Source organism: Buteo buteo, chromosome 21 (assembly GCF_964188355.1).
Source record: "Buteo buteo chromosome 21, bButBut1.hap1.1, whole genome shotgun sequence".
Classification (NCBI taxonomy): domain Eukaryota; kingdom Metazoa; phylum Chordata; class Aves; order Accipitriformes; family Accipitridae; genus Buteo; species Buteo buteo.
Genome location: NC_134191.1, coordinates 22,336,064 through 22,347,075, shown reverse-complemented (window position 1 = coordinate 22,347,075; position 11,012 = coordinate 22,336,064). Strand labels below are relative to the sequence as shown.

The window sequence follows — 11,012 nt, the reverse complement described above, 5'->3', positions numbered from 1 at the left end:
AATGATAAAAATATATCTAAATGGAGGGATATGTCATATGGGCCAAAGTCATAGGGGAACAGACTTCGATGTCTGTTGGTCTTAGGACCAAGATTAAACTCACAGGGGCTTCATCCATTTTACTTATACTGTACTTAATAATTTCAGCTGACTTCACTGCAGCATTCACATCAGCCATTCCCACCACGGTGCACCACCACAGCATGGACCGAGTCATTTTTTTAGGCATTACACTGACCCATAGTCAGACAGGAATTAAAAGCACTCTGGGCTGACTTGTCACCTGGGTGTAATGGAAGTGTAACCACTAACCGGTATAAGCAGGCTTCTTACTGCCAATCCAGAAGATTTACATACACCTTTACATTAAATATCCCGGTGGGAATCCAAAGCTAGATCTAATGACTTCAGGTGAAAATAAAGAAAGCTGTTACGTTCAGACCATTATTGTTCATGCTGCTTTGTGAATTTATTTCTTTAAATTTTCCACTTGTGCTCCTGCCAAGAGAGATCTATTAGACAGAAAGCAGCAAGAGTAAAACTTTATCATTTTGTTTCAAACTATAAAATAATTTACATCACATATTTTACTTACTTTTGTCTTTTTTTTTTTTTTTTGAAACCACAAACATTCCAGCATCACACTGTAGGAATAAGAATAACAATAGAAAGCATAACCTTTTGCATAGTATTAAATGAACAGACAGAGTAAGTTCTTTATTTACAATTATTGTCTAGATAAAAAAATTCATAAAAACAGATGAATGAACATATATTAATAACCCCTAGTGGGATGGATTGCCAATGTACCACTGTATTGTTGTCCACAAATCTCATGCTGCTAAGTACAGTACGTAGAGAGCGAGCATTTATATATTGCAGGGAATTTTAACAAACTGATCATTTTGGGTTTTGATCCATTGTTCCCATCACAGAGAGGTCAAGCAATAAAAGAAAGGAATTGTGATGCACGACTTGTAGTTGAAAGGTCATAGCTATTCTGCTTTAAAAAAAAAAAAGTCTATCATTTATCATATACATAAAGCACAGTCTCTGCTCACAAAAGCCCAAGTTTTCTATGCATCTCAGTTTATATATGTTTTACTATATACACACAGAATGCAGTGTTCATTTTCTTAACAGTTTTCAAGTCTGCAAATGGTACCTTAGGGAGGGGTACTCCTACAGGAAAATTTTAAAAAAATGAAACCAAGAAAAATTATGAAGAGTGTTTGAAAATAAAAAGGCAAACAGTCAGTGTTAAGATGCTGAAAATAAATTGTTCCAGTATTAACAGCTTCTGTGGATGTTCAAGTCCAAAGCTAGAGGCTTCCCTGTAAATAGATAACACTTTTTTTTCTTCTGAATATGATATCCCAAATAGGCCATAGAAACCCAATACATGTTATACAAAGGTTGATCACCATATTTACAAAGCGAAGAACAATCCTGACTGAGTTTCAATCACTTCGTTGCTAGGACTTAGCTAAAATAATTATGTTTTCATGCTAGCTTTTTACTGTTAAGAAACGGGTCACACTATCTGTTGAAAAGAGAGTTGTATATGCCTTCAAAGACCTGTTCTGTTGTTCAGTGAAAAGTTTGGATCAGATAGCAAACTAAGAGTTTGAGCCAAAAACATTCAAGCTTCTACCCAAAAGTCCGGAAGCTGGCAATGCAAGCTGATTAGAGCTTTACCTGGCTGAATAGTCTTGATGCACCCTGAAAACATTTTAGTCAGTTCAGTCTGCAGTTTGGCCATGAGTCTAATCTTGTTTTGGAGAGTTCTGGCTTGGTTTAGTTCTTGTGACTGCAGAGATGCACCACTTTATGAGCCAACTTTAAGACAACCAGTAATACCTTAACAGATCAATTTATCAAGCTAGTTTGAGAGTGTTTTTCAACACATCTGGCATAATCAATTGTGTAATTCAAAATGTCTTTTGCACTGTACAATTATGGAAAAGATCATATGCTGAAAAGTCTCCAAGCAAACTTTATATTAAATACAAAAATTATTTATGAAAAATCTGTGATCCACAAAGTGCTTAGCATTCAAGTGGTTGACATAGCAATTATATAAGCTCATAAATTTTAAGTTATCAGGGCTGTTACCATCTTGAAAAATATTTTTTCACCTTCCATACTGCAGGTTTTCAGAATAGCTTTCTTTGTAGAAAGCTCTAGGTAAAATAGTGTATTACTGTGTTACAGTATACCTTGTGACTACAGGAAGACAAGCTTGGTTAAAAAAAAAAAACAACAAACCAAAACAAAACAAAACAAAAAAAACCCAAAAAATCACACAAAGCACATTTCAATATACAATTAATAAAGTTTCATTCAGACCTAATAGTGCAGAAATTATATTTTTCTTTAAAAAAAAAATCAAAGCAACAACCTACAGTGATTTTCATCCAAAATGCCAACAGCCCGTACTTTGCAAGTAATAAGGAAATAAATGCTTAAATTACTAACTGAAAAGGATTAACACAATATATCACAATATTTTAACATTAGTTTTATCTCCATATAGACAAACCAAATATAACTTATTTTAAATTATATTTATAACTCAACTCAGTTTCATACAGTATCTCTTTAAAAATATTTTTGGAAGCCATTGCCGTATGTTTAAAGAATGAAATAGCCTCCATTATTGTATGTTGAACCAAACAAATTCAAGCAGATTATCAGAGGGAGAACAAAAAAGGAGAGAACCTGATCATTTTGATTTTTATTTGCAACAAAGGAAGCCTGGTTTACCTCCCTGTATATAGGATCACAATGCTACATCCAATGTGTTATATTTTGGCTTCTTTTGTTATTTACTAGCAGTATCTACATTATTTAACAAAAAAAAAAAAAAAAAATCAGGCAGAAATCAGAACACGGTTGTAATAAAATATCCAGGGTGCAGTATTACAGACGTTTTCAATGAGCTGAGCTGAGCCATTTTTATACTACTTCGGCAGGAAGTGCTTTCTTAACCCTACAAATAGTTAAGGATATTATCTACAGGTTTGTAAACAAATTACATTCTTTTTTAGGACATAAATAAGTTAAAATAGTCAGAGCAATTTGAGCAGAAACAAGGCAACATGCCAACAAAGAAACTTTATATATATATAACTATATATATATAGATAGATATATACATATATATAATTAATTATGTATATACTTATATGTATATATCTCTATATATAGTCTCATAAATGTTTAAGTTCCTCTGTCCAACTGGTGCAAATCTACTGTGCAAGTTAAGCTTTGCAACTTCAAAAAAGTTATTTAAATTAATCTATACAATTGAGTCCATGCCACACAAGCATTTCAAAAAACTCACAGACCAGTGAATTGGATAAATAGCCTCAGAAAGAAGTCCTCTGCAGTTCCTGCTTAAGGAGGAAAAAAAAAAAGGAAATAAAAAGAAACAAAAAGAGAGAAAGAAGGGCCAGAAGTGTACAGTACATTCATGCAGGAGGATTTTTTTGTTGTTGTTTTTCTGAAAGGGAACAAGGGGGGGTATGTAAATCAGCCATTCATTCTTTCCCCAAAACCATTGTGATCAACAATTCATTCACTTGTCTCAGAGTGAATAAGAGTTCAAACAGCTTTTCAGCCAGCAATGTTTTTAATATATATATTTATATATTTCGGTTGCTGTGGGTTTTTTTATTTTATTTTATTTTAATTTTTTTTGCAGTGACCTTTTCAGCTAAAGTGATGTCTCCAGGCTATGTATTGGGCTTCCTGGACTAGAAGAGGTAGCTGATTTACTTGTATCAGTTGTAAGATTTATTCCACTGTCGATAGCACTGTTGTTCTTGTTCAGCGAAGACGGTGGACTCGAGTTTTTCTTGAGAGCAGGGTCTTCTTCTAGGTCTGTGTCATCAATGAGTGGGATGTGGGGCTGGGAATCTTCTATCCTAAATTCAGGATGAGTCATAAAGTTGTGAATAGAGGTTCTAGATTCTGGTTTTTCTAAACCTTCATAGAGAGAGCTACGGAATGCCTTCACGACGCGGATCTGGGGGGAGAAAAGGAAAGAAGTGTCAGAGGTAGCCCCTTCAAAAGGCAACATGGTGTTAGAGAATACTTTGTGAAAAATGTAGCATATGGTTAGGGCAGTGCAGGCAGCTGAAGTCCATAGTCTCTGGATGTTATATGCATAAACGAGTGGCTCAGTTATGTGCATTTTGAATATCTGTATCAACTGCAATATTAAAATAAATCAAGTTTAAAGCCATCAAAGAACTGATGGGAAGTACTGGTTAAAGAAAGCGAACGTCCACTCGTGTGGTACATCCCTAGTAAAAGACAAGCCATGTTAATTGTAATGCAAATGTAAAACCATGCATGTTGATAGTTTTGCAGTGAGTAAGTAGGAAGGCTTTTTTAATTAAAAAAGTCTCTTTTGTATTGTTAAAAAACCATTACACATAACACATCACACTTCACAAACAGAAAAGCACAAAACACAGACACGGTTGGATGGGTACATATGAGACACACACAGGAGCCAAGTGTAAAAACTATAAGTAATATCAATGTTTTAAAGCAAAATCTAAATGAATGCAGCCAAGAGCACAAAAAGCCAAGCAGACAAAGTACTAAGCATAATCATGCTACCACGGGGAAAAAAAAATAAAAATTCACAGTTACCGCATGAACAGAGATAACTTGCACACAACAACTACACTTGGAAGCCTGGATAATGTGAACATAGTATTGTTGAACCAACTTTTATTTTTCCTTCATGCATATGTGAGGTAAACACTCGAGTATAGACCCACTGTTCTAGCCATTTAACTTTTTAATATATATAAAACATGTAATAAAATAATGTATTGATTGTTGGGTTGAATTGAATTACATTGTTAAACAGCAAGCTTTTTCATTTTCTGTGTCTCAGTTGTAAAACTGTAAAGTTAAATGCTGAAAGCGACACAATTTATGCCATATATGCAGTCTTTAAACTAGGTCAGCTGACTTATGCCAGGGTCAATCTAATGCCATTAACCACCTGACAGTAAGAACACAGGTGAAAATAAACTACAAGACTTAGCCCATCAGACTGTCAGGGACAGTGCAAATTGCTTTCCCAATAGGAAATGAGAGGAACAGAGTGAGGAGCATAGCAGAGTGGGGACACTAAGTCCTCTGTGGGTGGGCAAAGGGAGGGATGCTGTCTATGTCCCAGTGATCTACCAGTTCTGAAAAGAAGTGAAGGTTTGTGCTGGTTTACTGCTGAAAAAAACATAACTTTTTGGAAGGGGGTAGGGGGGGCAGAAAGGAAAAAACAGAATGGCAAAATGTGATCTGTTGGCAAATGTTTTATGACTAAGTATGAGTTCTATCCTTCTACTTCCATGTAGTCCCTGAGCGAATTTTTAGCATTTCTTAGAGAGGAGACCAAAACACAGGCAGAGGCAGAAAAGGTGCAAGCAGGCATTGTGAAAGCTTCTTCACACACATTTGAAATGGTTTGGTGGTTGGCATGTGTATCTTTTTACATGTAAATATGCTGCACGTTATTGGTTGGCCTAATATACTGCTAATTTGTAAAGCTCTAATTCCTCTTTCAGTTGGCAAACTACATTTTAGTAATGGCATGGGGTCACAATGTTACAGCTATGGGATCTAGCTGATCCTGTGGTTGGAGTTGTCCACGTTGTACAGAATTTCAACACATTCGAAAAAGAGGCTGACGTATTTTGATCTCTTTGACCTTTGTTCTTGTTTATGTTCTCTAAATTTGGATATTCATCATCTTTCAAAAAATCCTAATAGCAGAAGTTAAGTCACGCCATCTTCAGATACATGGCCTTTGGTCAGTCCAAATACTCTCCCTTCTCTTATACATACATTTGGTAACAGCAGGGCACAGTACAAAAAGTAGTTCATGTGACTGCTTACGCTCAAAATAGAGGATTGGAGTGGTACAGAACAGCTTGTCCAGATCTTGGGATACTAGAAGATTTTAGGAGGTTAGCAGAGGTGCAAGACAAGAGGAAGATAAGAATAAATTTTACATGCTAAAATCATATAGTGTACCTAACACCTCTTTGACAGAGCACCTGGAATTATAAACCAGGGTTTTAGGAAAGCTGAATCTCTTTGAGTTGTGCTGTGCTATGTGATGGTTCCGTATAGTGAACAAACAGATCGGGATAAGAGATTCATTTGCATTACTAAAGATAGGATTAGAACTTATGGAGAAGAGGTGACATACTAATTCCCTTATTAACTATGCCTTTCTGTCTTGTACTTTAAAGTGCAAAATAATCAGTCTAAACAATGAAAAAAATTGTATGTTTTTTCAAGGCAATCTTAAAAACATGTTACTATATTGTCCTATTTTAAATCAGGAAACTTTTTGTAACATGCTTACTTTATAGTATGGGCTGGTATGGTGACATTTTCTGCAAAGCTACCTATTATTTCTGCTATCTAAATAAAAATAACAGTCATCTCATTCAGTTGCAGTTGTTTGGTATATCTTATCAATTAACAAAAGATTTCATTTTCCTGAATGCAGCCACTTCTTATTGCATAGATTTAGGTTCTATTTGCCAGCTGGATTCTTTTTAATAAAGTAAATTTTTACTTAAATAGAAAGGTTTGCAATTTGATATTATGCTTGAACAGATCCAGCAGAATCCAACAAAAGTAAAGCTTCTCTTCAAGTTGCACAAACTGTGTTTAAGCCTCTATGGGTTAGCAAGGGAGGAACTGACTTCAATTTATGAGACTCCAATTTCCGTACTAGGGAAAGCATCTATATTGCATTTAATACCAAAATTTGGCATCTAATTTGCACTTAATACCAAGCTTTTAGTCAGTCTAGCTAGCTGACTAACATCTTACACAGCTGAGGGAAAGATATAGATTTAAGTTGTATTTGAAAGCCAGTTAAGAAAAACCTGCCTGCCATGACCTGAATTTGGTACTCTGCAGTGACTGCTTGAACTAATGATCCATTGAAAGAAAACACTACACTAACATCTTTTGCTTAAATGTGTTTACACAACAATCTGAAGATATAATTGCAGAATTTACAATCAGCCAGCAGTTATATCACTTTGTGCGAAGATCTGCGGCAAAGTTTTGGCATGGACTGTTCAAGTTTTGCAGGAACATTTAGATGTTACTAGAATAGCTTCTACTTGTTCATAGTGATTTTTACTGGAAATATTAGCTTAGAACTAGTTTGGATCTGCTGATACCTAAAGCAGTTAATCTTCTGACTTCAATGGTAATTTAAGGGCCAAACTTGGGCAAATCCCTAAAGTTGAGAATAGATAAAGTTAGCTTTCTAATAAGTTTTCTTTGCTAAGTCGCTGTAGAAAAATACCTTCTTAAAATTTCTCTACAGTTTCAGAGATGTATATATGTTTTCCATTAATTTTTCACTTAAGGAGGGACTCCTTCCCCAACTTTAAATTTTGCATATTTAGCTTGGCATCCAGAAGAAAACTTTTTTTTTTTTTTTTTTTTTTTTTAGTGTCACACCTCATTCAGTGACAGAATTTCTGCATTACGATTCAAAATCTTGCTCATAGTCTATCCCCCAATGTATCAAATTATTGCTGACAGGAACAAAACTTGCTTCTTCCATTATGTTGGTGGAAACAAGGGTAGAGGGTTTGTTGGATACAAAGGTGGCGTTTTAATTTCTATATAATAATACTACCATATTTAAGCTAAGAACTGAAAAAATACTATTTACCCAGAGTTACATGGCCCAACAGCAACAAATTCTTTTAATACATGCTTAAGTTCAAGATTTGAAGTAATATCTGGTGTAAAAATATTTAGGGGCTCTGCTGAAACAAAGCCCACATTACTTTTTTGAAGATAAAATAAAGCAGATGAACTTCATATAATGTTGTTATGGTTGTACAGCATGTAAAAGCAGGGACATACCCATGATGGATAGAACCTAGAAAGTGTTGCTTTATTATGAACTATGTAAAGTTCATGTAATGATACTTCTTTATGACACTGACAATGCCAAGGGAAGACAAACAGTTTGATACAGCTCCCTTTTCCCACAGTAATGGAGACAACAGAAAAAAATGAACTGCTTTTAAACAAAAGACTGTGGGGACAACACTTCAGGACATTTTTGACATTGCTATAAGTTTCCACTTCTTTCTTCTCTGTAGCTGTAATAGAAAAAACTCTTCAGTTTCATCCCACCTTGAAGTTAGGTTTATTATACTGCATAAGGCAAGAAAAATAAAAGAAATAGAATTTTAGATACTAGAAATTTTTCCCATCAGAAGAAAAAGATGAAGTTCAGAATCTCACTCCTAAGTAAAACAATCTAGGCAAAATACACAAGGCCTGTTAAGCATTAAGAGATGTATTATGGTTGGTAGTGTGTGGGCTTATACTCGAATGTTTACCTGGCTTCATATAAGCCAAGTATCTTGAGTTTGGTTCACATTCATTTCAGGCTCAAGGTTAAAGACTCACAACCTCTTTTTATTTCACTCTCTCCTGCTGAACCCTTTTGTCCAATGTTCTCTAGCCCTCTGGGAAAACAAACACATTTAATATTCAGACAGTAGAGAGTAGGGCACTGCAAAAGCAAATAAATTCAATACTGAAAGATCAGTAAGGTGATTAGTATAAAATTGTAAACAAGAGGTCAATTTTGCAAAGAGATGCCAACTCTTACGTGTAACTGATACTATTCTATATCAAGACTATAGCTATAACAAAGGTAAATTAGTTGGGTCAAGTACTATTGCATATGTAAAGCTTTGAAATAGAAGGCATATCTTCAGTATATTTGGTTTTGTTTATTTTTGAATCCTCCCAGTTTTAGGTGAGTAAAATCAGATTGGGTATCCACAGGAGAAGATATTGCATGTATTGGAGTCACCTGTGAATGCTGCGGCTGGTATGTTCTGGATTGTATGATGCAGAAGTTGGGCAAATTCAAAGATAAAATGAAAAAAACCAAATTTTAGAAAAACTATAATTCCTAGATTTCTGCTTTAATGAGTGAAACAGATGCATAACATTATCTGTACTCCTCTCTTTCTACATAAATATGCAGTAAATCCAGTAAGTGCTGCTGAAAAGTCAAACCACACGCAGCAAGAGGAAAAAGAATACCTACATATTCTATGAAATCCTTAGGCCTGATTCTCATTTCACAAAAGGTTCATGTGGCTATTATTCCACTGAATTTTAGAGTATGAGATCAGAACCATATGTAGGGCTTCCACTTTCCATAGCATATCTCCTTCATTATAGGATTGTTGCAAAATTATGGAGTCTGACATTTTTGTATCAGATTTGGCAAAGTTTAAATATATTATACAACCGTTTGAAAGAGCATATTTCTGCATTAGGAGTCTAAGCCTTCTTGCCATGCCATATCTCCAGTTGACGACTCGGTTTTATATTTAGACTGTATACCTAGTTAGTTTCCCTACAAGGAAGATATAGAAGTTGATTTTGATCTTGCATATCCCAGCAGGATTGTGAAATCTTGGTTATAAGCAGGGGGAACTTCTAAGCTTTCATATGGTATCTCTGTCTCTAGTTTAATGATGTTCCCAAATGGTGCAACTTTCATAAACATAATTTTAAATGGATGTGGACTTTAAGTTTTGCTTGTTCCATTTCCTCATGTGATAGTTATATACCATGTTGCTACAGAAAGCAACCGACATTTTCACTAAGGCTGGTATGCCCGCTTGACTTAGTCTGTGATCTGAACATAGATCAACACTGGGCAGTAATCTTTGCCTTAACATTTATTAAAATAGAAGATTTTAATTTTTTTCCTTAAGAAATTTGTTCCCATTTTTCTTCATGAGAAAATTTGATCCAAACTTAAGATTTTATCTTAAGTTTTAGTTTTAAAGTCTGTCCAGCTGAATGATGATTACATTTATAGGAAACTAAGTATATAAGAAATATGGAAAAGCAAAAGCTGCTATAACAGTAAATAAATTTTCTTGATACAAAAGAATCTGATTTTCATACACAACATTACAAATACCTAAATTAAGCTCTCCCTTTAAAATTACCTATTAGTAAATGGACTGTAATATGTACTAGAATTAAACTTGCTGAATGCCTTATGTTAGTTTGACACGATTTGCAGATGTTTATGCCCTTGTGCCACCCCAAGGCAAATGTTACATGTGTAAAGCTTCTACCTATAAATGACAGTTTCTTGGTAAGTCTGATAAATTTCAACTATTTTTTAATTAAAGGGAGAATGAAAAAAGTTGTATTTCCATGTAAATTAGCCCCACTTTTGAAGATTGTAGCCCCATCCAAAAAGTGAACCAGAACAAAAATACAGCCTTAAGGGTGCTATGCTCTTCTTTTGTTTGAAAACACTTTTAAAAAACCAACCAACCAAAAAAAGAACCCAAACAAAAACCTTCAGAGATCTGTATGTTAGACAAATACTTCTGAGAATATTTTGTCATTGTTTGGTAAGATTTTAATTGGCTGCTATAAAATTTGGATTCACCGCTGTGTATTTTTTCCTGTGTCATCCTTACAAGTGTCTTGTTTGAGGCCACTGTTGCTAGAGTTAATACAACAAAAAGTTCTAAGTAATTCCAGAAAATATTCATTTCTAAAAATCTCAGACAAAAATGACAGACCTCAACAGAACAAAGAAAAAGGAACTTGCAAATACAGAAACTACAGCAGATTCATGATCTGCGAGGTTGCCTTATGGTGGGGTTTGGTTTTGTTTGTTTGTTGTTACCCCAGTGTTTCCTACACCTAACAATATTTTAAATTATAACCTTTTATGAAAGAAAGGAGGGGGTTTTGTAAGGGACCTACAGTTTCTGGCTGCTTCCACTTAGGAATAGTATTAACTATATATGAGATTGAGAGGAAGGAGGAAGAGCAAGTACAAAGGAATATTAAATGTGTGTCTTGGAAAATTTGAAATCATGTTCTTTTGAAGGCGTTACCTACTGATAATATAAACAACATCTGAGAACCAGATATAAACAGAT

The 11,012-nt window shown here is 34.6% G+C and overlaps 1 protein-coding gene across 9 annotated transcripts in view; it reads right to left on the bottom strand.

The window, feature by feature from the left end:
- Positions 1–692: 692 nt before the first annotated feature.
- The window catches only part of ATP2B2 (ATPase plasma membrane Ca2+ transporting 2), a 440,103-nt gene continuing 429,783 nt past the window's right edge, over positions 693–11,012 (bottom strand). For 5 of the 9 annotated variants that reach the window (XM_075053370.1, XM_075053376.1, XM_075053369.1 and 2 more), the window contains one exon: positions 693–4,030. In XM_075053370.1, coding sequence (XP_074909471.1) covers positions 3,719–4,030 — 312 coding nt within the window. In that variant the 3' untranslated portion in view covers positions 693–3,718. Of the gene's footprint in view, positions 4,031–8,487; positions 8,544–11,012 lie in introns of all 9 variants that reach the window. The other 4 variants (XM_075053372.1, XM_075053374.1, XM_075053375.1 and 1 more) reach the window with 2 other exon arrangements.